Source organism: Nycticebus coucang, chromosome 24 (assembly GCF_027406575.1).
Source record: "Nycticebus coucang isolate mNycCou1 chromosome 24, mNycCou1.pri, whole genome shotgun sequence".
Classification (NCBI taxonomy): domain Eukaryota; kingdom Metazoa; phylum Chordata; class Mammalia; order Primates; family Lorisidae; genus Nycticebus; species Nycticebus coucang.
In genome coordinates this window covers 22620846-22639263 of record NC_069803.1, presented here as the reverse complement: position 1 = coordinate 22639263, position 18418 = coordinate 22620846, and the positions used below count along the sequence as shown (strand labels likewise).

The 18418-nt window shown below is 58.4% G+C and overlaps 2 protein-coding genes across 4 annotated transcripts; both read left to right on the top strand.

Moving 5' to 3' along the window:
* The first annotated feature begins 1123 nt into the window (after nt 1-1123).
* Nucleotides 1124-2305, top strand: HRURF (HR upstream open reading frame). The gene is made up of 2 exons (XM_053578679.1): nt 1124-1399; nt 1859-2305. Exons 1-2 carry the CDS (start codon nt 1124-1126, stop codon nt 2303-2305), a joined length of 723 nt encoding a protein of 240 aa, XP_053434654.1.
* A 1597-nt stretch (nt 2306-3902) lies between these two features.
* On the top strand, nt 3903-18133 carry HR (HR lysine demethylase and nuclear receptor corepressor). 3 transcript variants are annotated; one of them, XM_053578677.1, is made up of 18 exons: nt 3903-4514; nt 5411-6197; nt 7454-7604; nt 7681-7874; nt 10083-10247; nt 10985-11074; nt 11248-11363; nt 12386-12467; nt 12847-13010; nt 13143-13379; nt 13531-13696; nt 13870-13939; nt 14109-14239; nt 14379-14498; nt 14600-14715; nt 16581-16745; nt 17149-17277; nt 17453-18133. In XM_053578677.1, exons 1-18 carry the CDS (start codon nt 3903-3905, stop codon nt 17513-17515), a joined length of 3558 nt encoding a protein of 1185 aa, XP_053434652.1. In that variant the 3' UTR covers nt 17516-18133. The 3 variants fall into 3 exon arrangements, 2 of the variants coding, with proteins under 2 accessions (XP_053434652.1, XP_053434651.1); XM_053578676.1 differs by having other exon boundaries at nt 10080-10247; XR_008377394.1 differs by lacking the exons at nt 16581-16745; nt 17149-17277; nt 17453-18133 and having other exon boundaries at nt 10080-10247; nt 13833-13939; nt 14600-14714.
* The last annotated feature ends 285 nt before the right edge of the window (nt 18134-18418 follow it).

Genomic DNA, 18418 nt, shown 5'->3' with positions numbered 1-18418 from the left:
GGCCTGTGGCAGGGGCTTTGCAGCAGGAAGGGGAGCTGGGCAAGGGTCTTTTTCTTCTCTGGTCCCCATGAGCCCGGGGGCACTTTGGGAGCCCATCCTGAGAGCCTTGATCTAGTCCAGGGACTGTGCCCTGACAAAGCAGACATGGCCACTGGGGGTGGGGAAGACGTGCCTTCCCACTCCCCTGGGACAGTCCCCATCCCCTTTGGGGTGACAGCAACAGGCCTTCAGGGCTCTGGACACCCCAGGCGCCCACTCTGGCCACTTCTAGGCCCAAGCCGCAGGAATCTCCCCTGGATGCTCCCACAAGCCGAGGAAAGAGGCCAGAGGACACAGATGGTGGACCACAGGCACACTCTGGCCCCTGTCTTTACCCCTAGAGCCAGTCTGGGGGAAGAGGCCAGGCCTCTGGGCCTAGGGATTCCAGGCCTTGCTGGACCCTCCACAAGCATCTCCCTGGGCACACTCAGGTCTGGCCACCCCAGGGGAGCTGGGGGAGGAAAGGAGTTGTAACAATTCAGTCATGTAAACAACCCCTACCAGCCTGCCCTGCCACAGAGCTGGCCTCTGGGGGACACAAGGGGCTAGGTGGATCCATGCCCACAGGGCCCACAAGGTACCACAGTGCCCATGCCTTAGGCCCCCTTCCCAGGACCATTCCTCTTCTCCTCAAGTGAAATGCCCTGCCCCTCAGGAGGAAGGCTTTGGCTCCTCAGGGATGGTAGTATGATTTGGGACAGGCTAGAGACACCCAGAACCCCATCCCTCCTGTGGGATGGGTGAAGGGGGGGGGGCTGCTACTCCATCCCAGGCTGGGAGAAGGCAGGCAGAGGGTGGCTTCTGCAGGGAGGCAGGGGCGTTGAGGGTGGGAGGTGGGTGCCTGAGGGGAAGGGAAGTGCCCGTTGGGCGTGTGGGTTTCTGTGTGAGTCTGAATCTGTCTGTGTGTGTCTGAATCTGTCTGTTTGTGTCTGTGCTCTGAACCACCCCCGCAGAGGAGTCGGGATGCTTCCTCGGGTGGAGGGTGCCCTGCTTTCCCATTTTTTCTCCTACTCTGCTTGCTGCTGGGAGCCACTCCCATGGGCTCCCCTCCAGCCCCAGGCCTGGAAGCACTAGGAACCCTGGGATGGGAAAGAACCCCAGAATGCAGGGCTCCAGCAGTGGCGAAGCTCATCTGGTCCCATCACCTCTCCAACACTTGCTGAAACCAAGGCCCTTAGATCAGGGACAGACTACAGCCCAAGCCCTCCCAGAGCTCCTAAGGAAGGCCCCCTATGCCCCTCGGCCATGGGAGGGGCTAGGGTTGGGGGGTGTTGAGAAGCAGCTTGTCCGGGTGAGGATGAGGCAGGGCAGTTCCCGCCGGTGGGGTGTGCCCACGTGCCAGAGCTGGAGAGAACCAAAGGTGAGTGGTCCAGCAGGCACAGCCCAGCTGGCGTGGGTCAGAGCGCCCATCACTGACCCGTGAGAACCTGACTGCCCCTGCCAGCTCTGGCACTGCCCTCTTCCAAGCGCCCCGCCCTAGCACCCCGGGGGGCACCCCGCCCCACCATGGCCTCGACCGGCCCCTCCCGCCCTTTGCTCCAGTTCCCGGGCTTGGCACCTATAGTGGGGGTGCTGCCCGCCTGCCAGGCTCCGAGGCCGGGCCCACGGGAGGGTGGGGCGGCTGGGAAGCTGGCACACTGCCCCAGGGGAGCCTCTCTCGGCAGGCGCCCGGGTGCCGCGGGGGGGAGGGGGGAACAAAGGGCTCATTCTCCCCGTGCGCAGCCGGTGGCATCGCCGGGGCGTTGGCGGAAGCCCCCGGGGCCCGGGAGGGGGCAGGCCCAGGCGGGGCCGCCGAATCACGGGCTCCTGTTTCCCGCAGGGTGCTGGAGGAGGAAACCGGCGGAGCAGCTTCCCCACTCTCAGTTGCGCGTCTGGCGATGGCGATCAGAGGTCCTGCTGCGCTCCCTGCCGCGCTCTCCCTCCATTAGCCGCGCTGCGCGGTGCTGCGCCCTCGCTGGTGCCCCTCTCCTGGGTCCCGGGATCGGTCCGCCTTGCAGGCACGACCCCCTCCCCCGGCCCCTCGGCCTTTCCCCCTAACTCGGCCACCTCCGACCCGGGGCGCACGTTCCCCCCGGCCCGGCTCGTCTCTCCCTCCGGGGGCACCCGCTCCTTAGCCCCGGCCCGGCCCTCCCAGCGTCGCAGCACGGAGTCTCGGCGTCCCATGGCGCAACCTACAGCCTCGGCCCAGAAGCTGGTGCGGCCGATCCGCGCCGTGTGCCGCATCCTGCAGATCCCGGAGTCCGACCCCTCCAACCTGCGGTCCTAGAGCGCCCCCGCCGTCCCGGGGAAAAGCGAGCGCGACAGCGCTGAGTGGAGAGCGGGAGACCGCGTCTTTGTCCGCCGGCAGGGAGGCCCGGGAGCCAGCCCATGGGGAGCAGGTGCCCAGAGCCGGCTAGGACGACCACCGCCCGCGCCGCGCCCGGCCCGTGAAGCCCAGGTAAGCGCCGAGAGTGGGGTCCAGAGACGCCACCTGGGACACTCGTGGCGGGGGTTTCTGAGCTGAGACCACAGCGCCCGCAGGGGCCAAGTTGCCTGGATCCCTCTGGGCTGGGCTACACATTCCAACATCATCCGAAAGTTAGGACGCCCGACCCCGCCGGACGGTGGCAGCTCCAGAAAACCCGGCGCCCTCTGCCACCGTCCCTCACTTCCCTCCTGGGGCTTCGTCAGGCCTGCCGGGGGACCACGCCAAGAGAGCGCCGCCGGGCTGGTGCCACCTGTCATCCCGGTCCCTTGCACGTTCAATTTTCCCTCCCTTGCAGCTCTCTGGGGCCCAGCCCGCTTTCCCCGCCTCCTTCCCTCCCCCCTCGCCGCCAGGCTGCAGTTTCCAGCCGCGGACGCCGGCTGGGCTGGTCGAGGGCAGCTTGACCCATCCAGCTGATACCGCTTAATCCCCCTCTCCTGTTCTAGTACACTTCTACACTCGGGGCCCAGGGTGAAGACCTCAGTCTCTAGCAGTTGTCCCGGGACTCTGTTTGAGAAGCCAAGAAACTTCAGAGGGCAGGGAAGAGGCAGGCTTAGGGCTGCCCCAGTGTAAGGAGGGACAGCCACAGCCCTCCATGCAGCCCTCCCCAGTGACTCCAGCCTGCTCTGCCCGCACTTCCCACGCCTGCAAGATTGGCTGGGGCTGCAGGCTGAGGGTGGCCAAGCAGCATCCTCCAAACTATAGGCCACAGTATGGGAAGAGTCTTCTGAGACCCGCACCCCATTTCATACAGGGGCACACTGAGGAGGGACATGACTTGCCCAAGGCCACATGGCACATGACTGAGTCAGGGCCAGGATCCAGGCTTTTTGTCTTCCCAGTTCAGTGCCCTCCACCGAGCTTACCTTTTGGGCTCTTGCTTTCTTTTCAACCCCATGACTTGCTACCCAATTCTTGGCTTGGTGAGGCCAGAACATGGCAATCTGCGCCTGTAGTCCCAGCTACTTGGGGGGCTGAGGCAGGAGAATCGCCTAAGCCCAGGAGTTGGAGGTTGCTGTGAGCTGTGTGACTTCACAGCACTCTACTGAGGGCGATAAAGTGAGACTGTCTCTACAAAAAAAAAAAAAAGAAAAAAAGAAAAGAAATGGCAATCTCTTGGCCCAGATGGGTTATTAAGTCCCAGGAATTTGGGGAAAGGGGTGAGGTTCCCACACTGGAGCATCCCACCCAGGCAGGATCCTTCTGGCTCCATGTAGCTGGGCAGCATATTGCCTGCCTAGCTGTGGGTTGGTACTTGCTTTACTGGTTTGAGCTGCCTTGGAGCTGCCAGGGCGGTGCCCTCTGTACCACGTGGTAAGGCGCTTGGGGCATGTGCTCAAGCTTTGATGGTTGTGCTCTAGGGACCCCTCTGGGAGAGCCCCATGAGGGCAGGAGAGTGATGGAGAGTACGCCCAGCTTCCTGAAGGACACCCCAATCTGGGAGAAGACGGCCCCTGAGAACAGCATCATGGGACAGGAGCCAGGGACCCCACCTCGAGATGGCCTGCGTCGTGGGCCACTGTGCCTGGGAGAGTCTGCTCCCTTCTGGAGGGGCATCCTGAGCACCCCAGACTCCTGGCTTCCCCCTGGTTTCCCCCAGGACCCCAAGGACACGCTCCCACTTGTGGAGGGTGAGGGACCCCAGAATGGGGTGAGGAAGGCCACCTGGCTGAGCAGTAAAGAGGGACTGCACTGGAAGGAGACATTGCGCACCCATCCACTGGCATTCTGTGGGCCAGCGTGCCCACCTCACTACAGCCCCCTGATTCCTGAGCATAGTGGTGGCCATCCCAAGAGTGACCCTGTGGCCTTCCGGCCCTTGCAGTGCCCTTTCCTTCTGGAGACCAAGATCCTGGAGCGAGCTCCCTTCTGGGTACCCACCTGCTTCCCACCCTACCTAGTGTCTGGCCTGCCCCCAGAGCGACCATGTGACTGGCCCCTGGCCCCACACCCCTGGATGTACTCTGGGGGCCAGCCCAAAGTGCCCTCTGCCTTCAGTTTAGGCAGCAAGGTGAGTGCTGGGGCAGATAGGTACCTAGGGCTCAGGACATGCAAAGTAGTTTAGTGGTCCTGGAGATGCCCTACTGGGACAGCACCACTCTGCCCTTCCATTCTGATGAAAGCCAAGGCAACACCCAAGTGGGGGAGGGCCCTGCCAACTCCCTAGCCCCAAATCGACTCCAAGCAATCTGTCCTATGGGCAGCTCCATCTCTCCAGACCTAGCCCATGCTCAGGCCATTGCTGTCACTGACTCTCCTGTTGCCCACCCAGGGCAAAACCTTGGGAGCTCTGGCCCTAGAATGTGCAGCCTTGTCCTGGGTGGAGAAGGTGGCCAGGCAAAGCCCCTCAATCCAGGAACAGGACTTGTGAGCAACCCCATTACCTGTGTTTAGGGCACCTACCCCCACAGGTAACCCCTATGCCCAAGGATGAGATTTTAAAATACAATAGAACTTCTGTAAGTTGACCACCCAAGGAACTGTAACAAATTGGTCAACGGAAGTGGTCAACACACGGAACTAGGGCTATTGTGCTGACACGTACATGTGGTATGTGTCTGGTCTATGAAAATTAGGTCAACTGAAGGAGGTGGTCCATGTAGGGAGGTGGTGAACTATGGAGGTTCAACTGTAGTTGGAAAACAGTATGGTACAGGATATCAAACAATCTAAGTAGATTCTGGATGCCCTTTGGCTGTGCCAGGCCTTTTAGTTGCTGGATTGTGAGGAAGTCTGAGAATACCTGGGAGTGTCTGGGGGCAGCCAGGGCAGTGGGGGAGGCACCCAGAGCAGCACCATTTGTTAATTGGATGTGAGTTCTTCAGTTTTTTCATGTTAGTTCTGTCCATCCTTTTAGGCCCTGGGGACCAAAGGCAGCACTAGCTTAACCCTTTCTCCTCTCTTTAGGGCTTCCACAAGGATCCGAGCATTTTGGGGCAGGCAAAGGAGCCCTTGGCAGCTGCGGAAGCTGGGCTGCTGGGCTTAGCCCCTGGCCGGCCTCTCCAGAGAACTCAGGAGGCTGAGCACCCCTCATTCCACCAGAGGGATGGAGAGACAGGAGCTGTCAGGCAGCAGAATCTTTGTCCATTTTTCCTGGGGCATCCAGGCACCGTTCCCTGGACCCCCTGGCCCACTTGTTCCCCAGGCCTTGTTCATACTCTTGGCAATGTCTGGGCTGGACCAGGCAATGGGAGCCTTGGGTACCAGCTGGGGCCATCTGCCATACCACAAGGCCCCTCTCCTGTGCTTCCTACTACCCGTAGGGCCTGTTGTTCATCCCACCCACCCACTGGGGATGGGGGTCTTGGCCCTTATGGGAAATGCCAGGAGAGCCTGGAGATGGGTACCAGTGGGTCCAGCGAATCCAGCGAGGAAGTGAGCAAGGCCACGGATCCCAGGGCCTGCCCCCCAAGCCACCACACCAAGCTGAAGAAGACATGGCTCACGCGACACTCAGAGCAGTTTGGATGTCCAGGCGGCTGCCCCGAGGATGAGGAAAGCCCAGCCACCAGGCTCCAGGCCCTCAAGAGGGCAGGCAGCCCTGAGGTCCAGGAAGCATTGGGCAGCCCAGCCCCCAAACGGTCACCTGACTCTTTCCCAGGCCCTGCAGGGCAGGGGGTCAGGGCTTGGCAGGAGATGCTGGATGCATCAAGAGGGAACAAGGTGGAGGCAGAACAGCATGATGACCAGAAAGGTAAGGGGACAAGGGAGGGACCATAGGGATCCCTGCTTGGGAGGGGACACCGGGGCTGGGGTTTTACAGGACGTGGGGTCCATAGGCTCTTTATGAGTGGATCACACCCAGTTGTCAGGTTCTCTACCTGGACTGTGATGGCTCTCTGGGAGTTCCTCAGCATCTGCAGGCCAGAGCCTTCCAGTGAGTGGCTGCCATCTCTGTCTTTTTCCAAGCCATGGTGTGTTGGTGGCTATACAATGACATGGTTCAGAGCATGGGCTCTGGAGCCAGAGTGCTTGGTTCCTGACTTTGCTGACTGGTAGCTGTGTGACAATGGGGGAGGTATTTCACCTCTCTGGACATCGGTTTCTTCATCTATAAAACGGGGATAAGATGACACATATCTCATGAAGACTGCTGCAAAACTTAAAATGCTCTAATAATTCACATCAAGGGCTCTGAAGAATTCCTGGCACCTAGTAAACACTCAGTTAATGTTCACTGTTGTGATTATTTGTGCCATAAATCCCTGTTGGGGGATTACCTCTCCTGAAGGAACCCTGTCCTTCCTGAGGAATGGCTGCTCTCTTGGCTAGATGGACTGTGGAACCTCATTTGGACTTTGCCAGTGTTAGGGCTGGGCACGTTCCTGGATCCCTCTGCCACACTGTGCCCTTCACGGAGGGTTCCAACACTACTGGCCCTGGCTCAGATCTTCAGGATCACTTGAGTTTCCTAGCCTCCTGGACTGCTGGGCCATGGCTTTGCTCAGATCCCCCTGCACCTGGCCTGGGTCTGTCTGCACCCTCCCAGGCCTCTGCCTGGGTTGAGAAGTTGTTGGCCCCTTTGCCTTCTTGGGTTACTGCACCTGTGGCCTGTGTTGAAACTCTTCAGCCTTCTCCCCTTCCGGCACCCTCCGTCTACATTGAGATTGTCTCCTCACGCTGTCACACAGCCAGTAGTATCACTAAGCCCTCAGTAGAGCTATCCAAAGTCTACACTGGCTGGATACTGCACTTGTGTAGTATGATCGCCCAGCTGCATGAAGCTTTGGGTGCAGCACATCTTGGCTGTGGTCCATGTCAGGGCAGGCACCCTGCTCAGCTTTGCCTGCGAGGCTTCATGCTACCTAGTCCACTTGCTAGTTCTGCCATAGACCTGTAGCCAGCAGCTGGGCTGGCTCTGTGTGCAGACGGTGTGAGCACTAAGGGAGGGTCTGGGTTTGCAAAATCCCAGGAAACCCAGACCCCTGACCATCTGCATTGTCCCCTCAGGATGCCATGGTGGCCCAGCCAGCCTCCAGGATCCAGGACTTCAGGACATACCCTGCTCTGCCCTCCTGGTGGGCCTCGCTCAATGCCAAAGCTGTGCCCAGGCAACTGGAGAGGGGGGAGAGCTGGCCTGCCACTCCCAGCAAGTACAGAGGTGAGCCTGTTGCCCTGACTGACCCCGGAATCCTCCCCTGGGGGCTCCTCCTCACCATCCTCTGCCTTCTCTCCAGATTGCCTTTGGGAGGGGAGCAGCAGCAGATGGAGGATGCAGTGGGCAGCACCAGCTCTGAGGAGGGCGAGGGGTCTGGCTTGGAGGCCCCCCTCAGCACGGGCCTTGCCAAGCATCTGCTCAGTGGTTTGGGGGACCGACTATGCCGCCTGCTGAAGAGGGAACGAGAGGTCCTGGCCTGGGCGCAGCGGGAAGGTGAGCGGGATCCCCTGAGCCTGTATGGGGTCTGCACCACATGGAGCTCCCAGGTGTCCTGCCCCCACTCCCACCTACATTGCCGGTGCCTGGGCCTACTGCAGCTTCAGAAGAGCTCCTGCCCTACTTTGCCCTTCTGTCTTAGGCTCTTGGCCAATGCCAAAGTTTCTGGCCTGAGTGGGAGATGTTGGGAAGGTGTCATCAAACCTGGTCCAACCCAGCCCAATTCTCTGGGATTTTGGGGGGTTGTTGGGCAAGGAAGACTGAGCTCCAGGAGTACTGGGAGGCAGGGGAAGGGGGGCTCCTAAAGGGTTCAGGGTCAGGGCAGGCCTGGAGGTCCAGTGGGACCTGGGCTGATATGAGAGAAATGTGGCTGCTTGGCTTTGCTCCAGGCTCCCCCTTCAGCTGCCACACCACTCTGGGCCCACCTGTCACTCTCTAGGTGGAGCTCACTGGGGGCTCACTCTTGCCCCAGAAGGGTTGGCCTCCTTGACATTTGTCAGCCAGCTTCCCGTCTGGGTTCCTGGCACACACCACCCATCCTTCCCTTCCCGGCTCCCTTCAGCTCAGTCTTCCCCTTAGGCCTTGGCACTGGCTTTCCCTGGGTCTGGAATACCGTGCTCCTCCCTCTACCTGGTGAATGAGCACTTACTCATCCTTTAGGGCTGGCTTGAGAAGCTCCCCTTCCTACCCTCATCCTTTTGTCCCATCCTTTAGTTTCTAGCACTTGCCCGAGGTCTCATAGTCACTGCCATGTTTATGGGTCTGTCTCCCCACTTAGAATGTGAGTACAAGGAAGCAAGGGCAAAGTCCTGACTGGCTCTGAGTCCCCTGCACCCAAAGTTGGACACGACAATGGCTTAGTCTGAAACTTTTCTCTAAAGTAACCACTTTTGGCCAAGTATGGTGCTCATGCCTGTAAGGCTCATGCTTGAGGCCAGGAGTTTAAGACCAGCATGGACAATATAGCAAGACCCACATCTCTACTAAAAATTAATTTTTAACTAGCTGGGCATGGTGGTGCACACCTGTGGTCCTGGCTACTCAGGAGGCTGAGGAGGAAGGATCTCTTGAGCCCAGGAGCTTGAGGTTACAGTGAGCTGTGATCACGCCACTAAACTCTAGCCTAGGTAACAGAGAGAGACTTCCTCTCTTAAAAAAAAAAAAAAAAATCCTGGCTCTGCTCCTTAGCTCAGTGAGTAGAACACAAGCCACATACACCTAGGCCAGCAGGTTCGAACCCGGCCCAGAGCCTGCTAAACAACAATGACAACTGCAACAACAACAACAAAAATAGCTGGGCATTCTAGACCCAGCTACTTGGGAGGCTGAGGCAGGAGAATGGCTTGGGCCCAAGAATTTAAGGTTGCTGTGAGCTGTGATGCCACAGGACTCTAGGAGGGCGACAGTGAGACTCTGTCTCAAAAAAAAAAAAAATCTCCCAAATAAAAACCCATTCCTTGGAGGGCACCTGTGGCTCAATGAGTAGGGCTCCAGCCCCATATACTGAGGGTGGTGGGTTCAAACCCAGCCCTGGCCAAACTGCAACAATAAAATAGCCAGGCATTGTGGCGGGTACCTGTAGTCCTAGCTACTTGGGAGGCTGAGGCAAGAGAATCGCCTAAACCCAAGAGCTGGGGGTTGCTGTGAGCTGTGACGCCACTGCACTCTACTGAGGGCAACAAAGTAAGACTCTGTTTCAAAAGAAACAAAACAAAACAAAACAAAAAAACAAAACCATCCCTTTGAGTAAGGACAGGAGCAGCCCCTTAAGGTTTCTAATATCCAAAATCCCCTGGAGGAAGAAAGTCCCACCTGAGTGTGATCACCATACAATGGTGTTTCCAGTAGTATGTAGCATTGGGAGGGAAGGACCGAATGTGCTGGAAGTATTGTAGGTTAGTGATTCAGGGCCTGTGGGGAAGTCCCTGGGGCAGGGCTAGGCCTGGTGGAGGAACTGGAGGAGGAGAGGCCTCCACTGTCCCTGGGAAGGATTTGCTGGAGAGGACAGTTTCTGTCGGGTTCTTGACAGGACTGCAGAGAAAGCAAGGTAACTGTAAAGGGGCCTGTCTCCCTTCCCTCGGGGCCCCTGCACAGAAACTGCTCCCTGCGTCTCCCCACCCCTGCATGGAGGCTTCCCACATAAGGTCCTCCAGAGGGGCCTGTTGCCTTCAGCCCTGTGACCTTGTTCTCTCCTGTGGTCAGCAGGCCAGGGGCCAGCCGTGACAGAGGACAACCCAGGCATTCCACGCTGGTGTAGCCGTTGCCATCATGGACTTTTCAACACCCACTGGCAATGCCCCCGGTGCAGCCACCGGCTGTGTGTGGCCTGTGGCCGCATGGCAGGTGCTGGAAGGGCCAGAGAGAAAGCAGGTAGGAGAAGACCAAGGGTGGAGGTGGGAGGGTAGGGTCTCAGGAGGACTGCTCGGAGGCTCTGGCCATTTCTTGGCTGTCTCTCTCCAAAGAGTCCCTGTCATCCCCAGCCACCACTGCTCAAAGCCACTCAGAGCAGACGTCCCCTCTCCCCAGATCAGAGAGGCACCCTGCCTCCTTGCTCACCCTTGAACAAAGTCAGGGGCACACTCTATGATGCCCACTTTGCTCAGATCGCACCTTCTTAAACCTGTTGTAACACTGTGAAGTGGGTATATTGCCTCCGTTTTCCAGATAACAAATTCTCAGCGACTTGTCCGAGATTACACAGCTCATTAAATGTTGCAATCAGGATTTAGATTCAGGTCTTCTGATTCTGTCCTGTTCTTTTCACCTTGCTCACCTTTCTTTCCCTTGGCTTAACTTGGCTACCTGAGGGCTTGGAATTTCCTGGTGTTCCAAAGGACATGGCCAAAAAGAGTTGCAGGGTCAGATGCATTTTGGAATATTCTCTTTTATATATCTACCTGGAGTCTTGCAAAACATTTCAGTGTATTAAGGCCTTTGTGTTCTATAAGCAAAGAATCCTGTGTCACTGTGTAACCCAAGTTTCCCAGAAAACACATGTTTTATGGGTTATTGGGGCCCCTGCTTTAGATCTCCTTGCCCTTCTTCCCGACCTTGACTATAGTTACCTTGATGTCTGGCTCTGCAGCTTCTCCCTTCCTACCCTACAGGCTCACAGGAGCAATCTACAGAGGAGTGTGCCCAGGAGGCTGGGCACCCTGCCTGTTCCCTGATGCTGACCCAGTTTGTCTCCAGCCAGGGTGAGGCATCTTGGAGGGGTGGGGTATGCAGAGGGTGGGTCTTGAGGGAGACCAGCTTTCTGTCTGGCCTTCCCTCCCCCTGATGCTGTGCCCTTCTGCTTTGTGGGGTCACACTGCCCAGGGGATGCCTGCTGATCTACGCTTACCACCAAATTCCATCTCTCCCTGCCCAGCTTTGGCGGAACTGAGCACTGCAATGCATCAGGTCTGGGTCAAGTTTGACATCCGGGGGCACTGTCCATGCCAAGCTGATGCCCGGGTGTGGGTCCCTGGGGATGGCAGCCAGCAGGTAAGAACCAGGCCCTGGCATAGGTGACAGAGGATTACTGGTAGGCCCAAGGATAGGACAACGTGCCTGCAAATGACTGACCTTTGTCAGGGTTTGGGCCTTTCTTTTGATGGGATGAAGAGGGAGCTGCTGGAATCAGACTACTTACCACCTTCCCCTGAGAATTAGGAGCCACATAGCCAGCTCAAGCATCTAGCCTACCTTGCTCCACCTACCAGAAGTCCTCACTCCTTGCCACAATGTGCAAGCCATGCTTGTTGGTATGGCTATGCCCCCAGGCCATGGGCTCCTTCAGGAGAAGCACTGAACCACCTTCTCTGAGCCAGTGTTTCTGGCTCCTGAGACATAGTAGGCACTCAATAAGCATTTTGCAAAGCTTTTATGAGTTCACCTTTTTTTTTTTTTTTTTGATATAGTTTCACTTTGTCGCCCTCAGTAGAGCGCTGCCTCGGTTTCCACAGCAACCTCTAGCTCTTGGGCTAGGGCGATTCTCTTGCCTCAGCCCCCCAAGTACCTGAGACCACAGGTGCCTGCCACAACGCCCAGCTATTTTTGTTGCAGTTGCCAGTGCTGTTTTTGCTGGCTGGGGCCGGGTTCAAACCTGTCACCCTCCGTATATGGGACCGGCGCCCTACCCACTGAGCCACAGTCGCCGCCCGAGTTCATCTTTTTATTACAAAAAATCACCTGTGTGCCAGACGCAGTGCTACATACCCCTTGTGGAAAATTTGGACAATACAGACAAGTATAATGTAGATGCTGACAGTGGCCTCTAACGCCTTTGACATATTTCTGTCCAGTCATTTGTATTCTTGTCTATTTTAGCACACTTTAGACTATACCGTATGTAGAAGTTCATGAGCAACTTTTCCCACCTAAATCGATATCCTATAACATTTTGCTCCTGGAAATACAATTTTAGTACTTGCAAGAGTCCATTGTTAGTTATTGTGGGTTGGGTTGTGTCTGCCAGTTTTTAAATCTCTGGTTGGATGGGGGGGGCGGGTGGATGCGTTTAACAGAAGGAGCCCTCAGAGAAAACACCCCCAACTCCACAACCTTCCTGTAATGGGGACACCAGCAGGACAAAGGACATCAAAGACGGTGAGCCGGTCCTCCTGCCCCTGGGACTGTGTAAGAGGGAAGCTGGGCCAGAGTTTGAGGCTGGAGGGGAATAGGCAATGGAAGCATCAGGGATGATTTGGAGTCGCTTTAGCACCCCCCATACCCCCCTACAGTAATTTCTATCCCTTGGGATAAGCTCCTAACCCCTCTCTGGCCAAGCACCCCTTCTGAGCCCCCCCTTTTTAGAGGCTTTGGAGCTGCCTTCAGAAGACGTGAGGGGTGGGAGATACAGGTAGAGTCAAGGTGAGGGTGCTGGTAGAAAGAGAGCAGGCCTGGCCCGGACTTCAGGGAAGCATGGGCAGTGAGAGAAGGGGGAGGGGCTCAACGTGAAGCTCCTCACCATTTCCCTCCCCAACAGAGACCCCAGACTCCACGGAGACCCCAGCAGAGGACCGTGCTGGCCGAAGGTCCCTGCCTTGTCCCTCTCTCTGTGAACTGCTGGCCTCTACTGCGGTCAAACTATGCCTGGGCCACGAGCGGATACACATGGCCTTTGCCCCTGTCACCCCAGCCCTGCCCAGTGTGAGAAAGGGCATGGAGGGAGGGCTGGGAGCCCTGGGTCCTGGGGACTCAGAGGCTGGAGGTTGGGGCCGGCCTTCCCTATGGGGCCAGGCGGGTCCTGAGCCCTCCTGCCCCTCTGGGATCCCCCCACAGGACGACCGCATCACCAATATCTTGGACAGCATCATTGCACAGGTGGTGGAGCGGAAGATCCAGGAGAAAGCCCTGAGGCCAGGACTGCGGGCTGGCCCAGGCCTGCGCAGGGGCTTAGGCCTGCCCCTCCCCCCTGTGCGGCCCCGGCTGCCACCCCCTGGGGCTCTGCTGTGGCTGCAGGAGCCCAGGCCTCAGCAAGGCTTCTACCTCTTCCAGGAGCACTGGAGACAGGGCCAGGTGAGGCTTCCTGCCTCTCTCCCCATGACCTAGGGCCTTAATTACCCTCAGAGCCAGGTCTCCATGGTGACCTGGTACCCTCGATATATGCCCACACTGCCCATGCTGGTGCCCCATTCATTCTCGTGTCCTCTCTCCTCTCCCACTACAGCCCGTGTTGGTGTCAGGGATCCAGAGGGCATTGAGAGGCAGCCTATGGGGAGCGGAAGCTCTTGGGGCGCTTGGAGGCCAGGTGCAGGTGCTCACCCCGCTGGGGCCTCCCAAGCCCACAAGCCTGGGCAGCAAGACATTCTGGGAGGGCTTCTCCCAGCCTGAGAGTAAGTATCCCTGCCTGGTAGAGGGAGCTGGAAGCCTGAGCCCCAGGGTCTGGGTGGCACAGGAGTCCCAGAGTGCCCGGGGTGGGAGCAGGCCCAGGGTGAACACTGGACTTATGTGCCGCTACTACTGGGGCAGGGGCCTCTGGCCAAGGACCATTCTGTGTCTCCCCCAGTTCGCCCAAAATCAGACGAGGGTTCTGTCCTCCTGCTGCACCGAGCTCTGGGGGACAAGGACACCAGCAGGTGTGTGTGATACCAAGGGCCAGCCCTCCCATCTTCTTTTTCCCCACACCCACCCTCTGACCTTCAGAGATCCCAGCGTGCCTTCTGGGAGTTACCCCAGCAGTGGGGGCTGTGATGGGGTCTCTGTGTCTGGCTTGGGCCTGCTGGGCATGACCCTGTCCCCCCACAGGGTGGAGAATCTGGCGGCCAGCCTGCCACTCCCAGAGTACTGTGCCCAGCATGGGAAACTCAACCTGGCTTCCTACCTCCCGCCGGGCCCTGGCCTGCATCTACTGGGGCCCCAACTCTGGGCAGCCTATGGTGAGTGTCCCCTCCCTGCCTGCCCACTCCTTGTTCCCATGCCTGTTGTCCAGGGCACACGTGTGTCTGTGCCAAGGCCATAGAGCTGAAGCCTTTCTCTGACTCTGTTCCCAACTGTCCTTTCTCCACCTCCATACAGGTGTGAGCCCACACCGTGGACACCTGGGGACCAAGAACCTCTGTGTGGAGGTGACTGACCTGGTCAGCATCCTGGTGCATGCCGAGGCACCACTGCCTGCCTGGCACCGGGCACAGAAAGGTGAGTCTTCTGCAGGAGACAGGCCCCAGGGAGTGGGCAGGCTGCTGGGGCGTGGTCTGCCTCGCAGCCCTGGGCCCGCCTGAACACTTGGCCTCCCTCAGACTTCCTTTCAGGCCTGGACGGGGAGGGGCTGTGCTCTCCAGGCAGCCAGGTCAGCACCGTGTGGCACGTGTTCCGGGCACAGGACGCCCAGCGAATCCGCCGCTTTCTCCAGATGGTGAGGAAGGAGCCGGGGGCCCTCCCCTTGCCCCTGCCCAGCCCCAGGAGCTCATCCCGTCTGCCCACCTGAGTGTGTGCTCCCTGTGTGCCCGCTCCCCGCCCCACTCCCTCAGGTGAGCTGGATGGTCCCAACTCACACAGATGGGTCAGAGGAGGCAGGTGGGGCCCAGAGAAAAGAACAGGAGCCTGAGGCAAGAGATCTGGACCTCATGCTGAAGTGGGAGAAGCAGCTGCTGCCGGCCGGGCACAGGGCCTTGGGCCTTGGGCGAATTAGCCTAGTTAACAGTCCCCACCAGTTAACTGTTCCCACTGAGGCAGATACTGCCACTGTTCCAATTTGCTGGTGGGAAAACCACGACTCGTGGTACCTCTGGGATCGGAGTTTATGTCTGTCGCAGCCTCAGGTCAATACACTTGTGCTCCCCATGGGGAGAGATGGCCTCCTCTCCCTGAGCTCTGGATGGGACTGGCTAGAGGCAAAGGGTGCCTTTCTGAGACACTGTCCTGGTGCCCTCCTTTTGGTATCTGCACCTCCTGAGGGGAGTCTTCCCAAAAGAGGTGCTCCTGGAGGTACAGGCAAGTGAGGGGGTTGAAGGCAGTGGCATGGTAGGGGGAGGGGAAGCTGGGCCATGAGAGGGGCTGGGGCTGGGTGGAGGGCAGGAGGCTCCTGAGGAGCAGGGAAGTGGGAGGCCAGGGGTGAGGTTAGGGCCTGGTGGCTCTGAAGTCCAACTGAGCACTGACTGTCTTGGGAAAAAGACACCTACCAAGTGTCGCCCCTTGCTAAGGCACAGACAGACATGCAGAAGGCAATGTGCGTCCACCACCCTCCTGCCCACAGACATGCACATGTATAGATGTGCACACAGACGCAAGGACATGCAGACAGCAACACACCTTCATACTCAGATGGCCCCATCTCGTCTGGGTGTGGCTAGCTATGGGCAGTTCCAACCCGATGATTCATGGGGAGGGGCTGAAGGGGACAGTCTCACTGGGTGGCCTGGGAAATGCTGCTGAGCTCCAGGATGGACCTCAGACACCAGGGGCAAAGGAGTCTTGGCATATGGCTGGGACTCCCCAAAGGTCTAGTTTGCTTCCTGGCCTTCCCCTCCCCACATGGCCCAGGGACAATGGCTGAGATCCTCCCTGAAGTGGGGTGGATGGAGCTGGCAGCCCATTTGAGATGCTGGCGCTCAGCTCTGCAGATGCTTCAAGCACCTCCTCCTCTGGCCTCCATGAGCCCCTGCCTGCCTGACGGGTTCCCTCCCCTGGCTGGGCTAGTGGAGGCCCCCATGGCTGTGTCTGATGCAGAGGCCTTGGCCTGGACAGACTGCCTCTCCAGCTCCTCGGAGGCAGAACTTGTGTGTGGCCTTGACTTTCTGGATCCAGGATCTTACAGGAATCTGCTGAATGCTTTGGGTTGTGTCCCTAGGGCCATCTAGCTACCCACAATTTAGCACACAACTCAGGCAATTCACAAGACTCCGAGTTAGGCGCTCCTGGGGTAGACGTTCATGAATTGGGATTATGAAGGTCATCTCCTTGGATTTTGCGGAATGGGGTACCTGTGAGGGGGAGCAGAGGGCAGCCAGGGTCATGGCCATGGAGGCTACTAAAGGCATCCAGCCCTGGGAAAAACAGGGACTCTGGCCCCTCAGCTTTAGAGCCCTTAATCCTGTCCTCTAAGCTGCTTCCAGCCTAGGGATTGTTCTGCTAACCTGAGCTGCCCTAGCCCTACACCACCCAGCCCAGGTCCTCCCCACCTGCCCCTCACTTGGCCATTGAGCTCTTTTCTGAGCTGGAAGCCTCCTACAGCCCTGCTCCTCCCTTCTTGCCTCACGCATTCCCTCTTCTCTCTTTGAGGTGTGCCCATCTGGGGCAGGCACTCTGGAGCCCGGGGCCCCAGGAAGCTGCTACCTGGATGCAGGGCTGCGGCGGCGCCTGCGTGAGGAGTGGGGCGTGAGCTGCTGGACGCTGCTGCAGGGCCCAGGGGAGGCCGTGCTGGTGCCCGCGGGGGCTCCCCACCAGGTGCTTCCTGGTGGGTGGGGGCTGTGCGGAGATTAGGGGGCGAGAGGGGAACAGAGCAATACCACAGGTATACAACATCTTCTCGATGCCTGAGGGCTAGGCAGGGCAGGAAACGGGGAGGCTGAGTGGCCATCAAAACTGCCTGACAGGGACTCTTTCCAGAGGTTGGTCCTAGCCTTCTCAGCACGTTGATGTGGAGAGGCTTTGTGTCCTCTCTGGAAGCCCTCTGGCCTGGTTAAGGCTGTGGCCTTTGGAGTGTCTGCTGCTATATCCAGGGCTTCTGCTCTCTGAGAGCTAAGTGGGGTCATTAGTAGAGCTAGGCCTTGGGGACCCGTGGCACAGGGAGAGAATGCACCATCTTGGGCCTCCACTGATCTTCCTGCCTGTGTCCTCCCCAACTCAGGTACAGGGCCTGGTAAACACAGTCAGCGTCACTCAGCACTTCCTATCCCCTGAGACTTCTGCCCTCTCTGCTCAGCTCTGCCATCAGGGACCCAGCCTGATTCCTGAATGCCACCTGCTTTATGCCCAGGTGAGTGTGACGCTGGCTGGCAGGTTGGGTGTACTGCCCACGTCCCTGTGGGCTCAGCTGCAGCGGACATGTCAGATCCAGCTCTGCTCAGAGCAAGGGTGTTCTTGAGCAGGGTGCAGGGCCTGGGGGCCTGGGAATGTGATTGACAATTCTTTGTCTTCTCTCTTTTTCCTAGATGGACTGGGCTGTGTTCCAAGCAGTGAAGGTGGCGGTGGAGACATTACAGGAGGCCAAATAGAGGAGTTCCTGTTGTTTGGGGTAGGGGTCGGGGCAGGCGCTTAGCCAGGTGCAGTGGCAATAGGATATGGGGGTCTTGGGGACTTTTGGTCAATCTCATAATTATCACCCTGGACACAAGTGGGGTGCTCCATTCCCCACCCCTGCCCTGGACCCTAAAACCAACAACCGCAGTGCCACAGAAGCTCACAGCTGCCCTTCACAGGCTGGCTCCTGCCCCACCCCCGTGTCCCTCTCCATGGTACCAAGCTCACATTGGGGGTGGTTGACTACTTCCAACCCTGTGCCCTGCCCAGGAGACAAGCAGCCCTTCCTTGGGGGACCTTGGGAATCATTCTGGCTTAAGCAGCACCTCCTCATGCCCCCTTACCCCTGCCATCCACCCATGCCCTGGCTCTGCTTATGCTACCGCATCATCACTGGGCTCACTGCAGACATGCTGGACAAGGGGCCGCTGAAATTCTGTCCTGCCAGAAGAGCTGGGAAATGTGGAGAGGGGACAGCGTCAGGGACTGCCCAGGCTTAGCAGCAGGGAAAGGCATGAGTGATGCCACCCTGCTTTGCTCCCTCTGCTCGCCCCACTCCTTCATGATTTCCATTAAAGTCTGTTGTTTTGTGATGGCTGCCAGTGTGGTTGGCCCTGCTCCTGCAGGCCACATGGTCCAGGGAGGGAGGGGAGACACAGAAATCTGCTCTGCAGCAGAGGCAAATGGAGTGGGGTGGGCTGGGACCAGGATGGCAGGGACCTCAGACACCACTGCCTTCTCTTCTCCTGGCACCTGGGGCTCTGCCTCCCCCTGAAGAGCAGATGCGGCTGACTGAGACAGCAGGTGGGCAAAGCAGAGTCCTAGGGCACAATGGCAAAGTGGCCTGCAGAGATTCCCGAGCCCACTCCTGCCAAAAA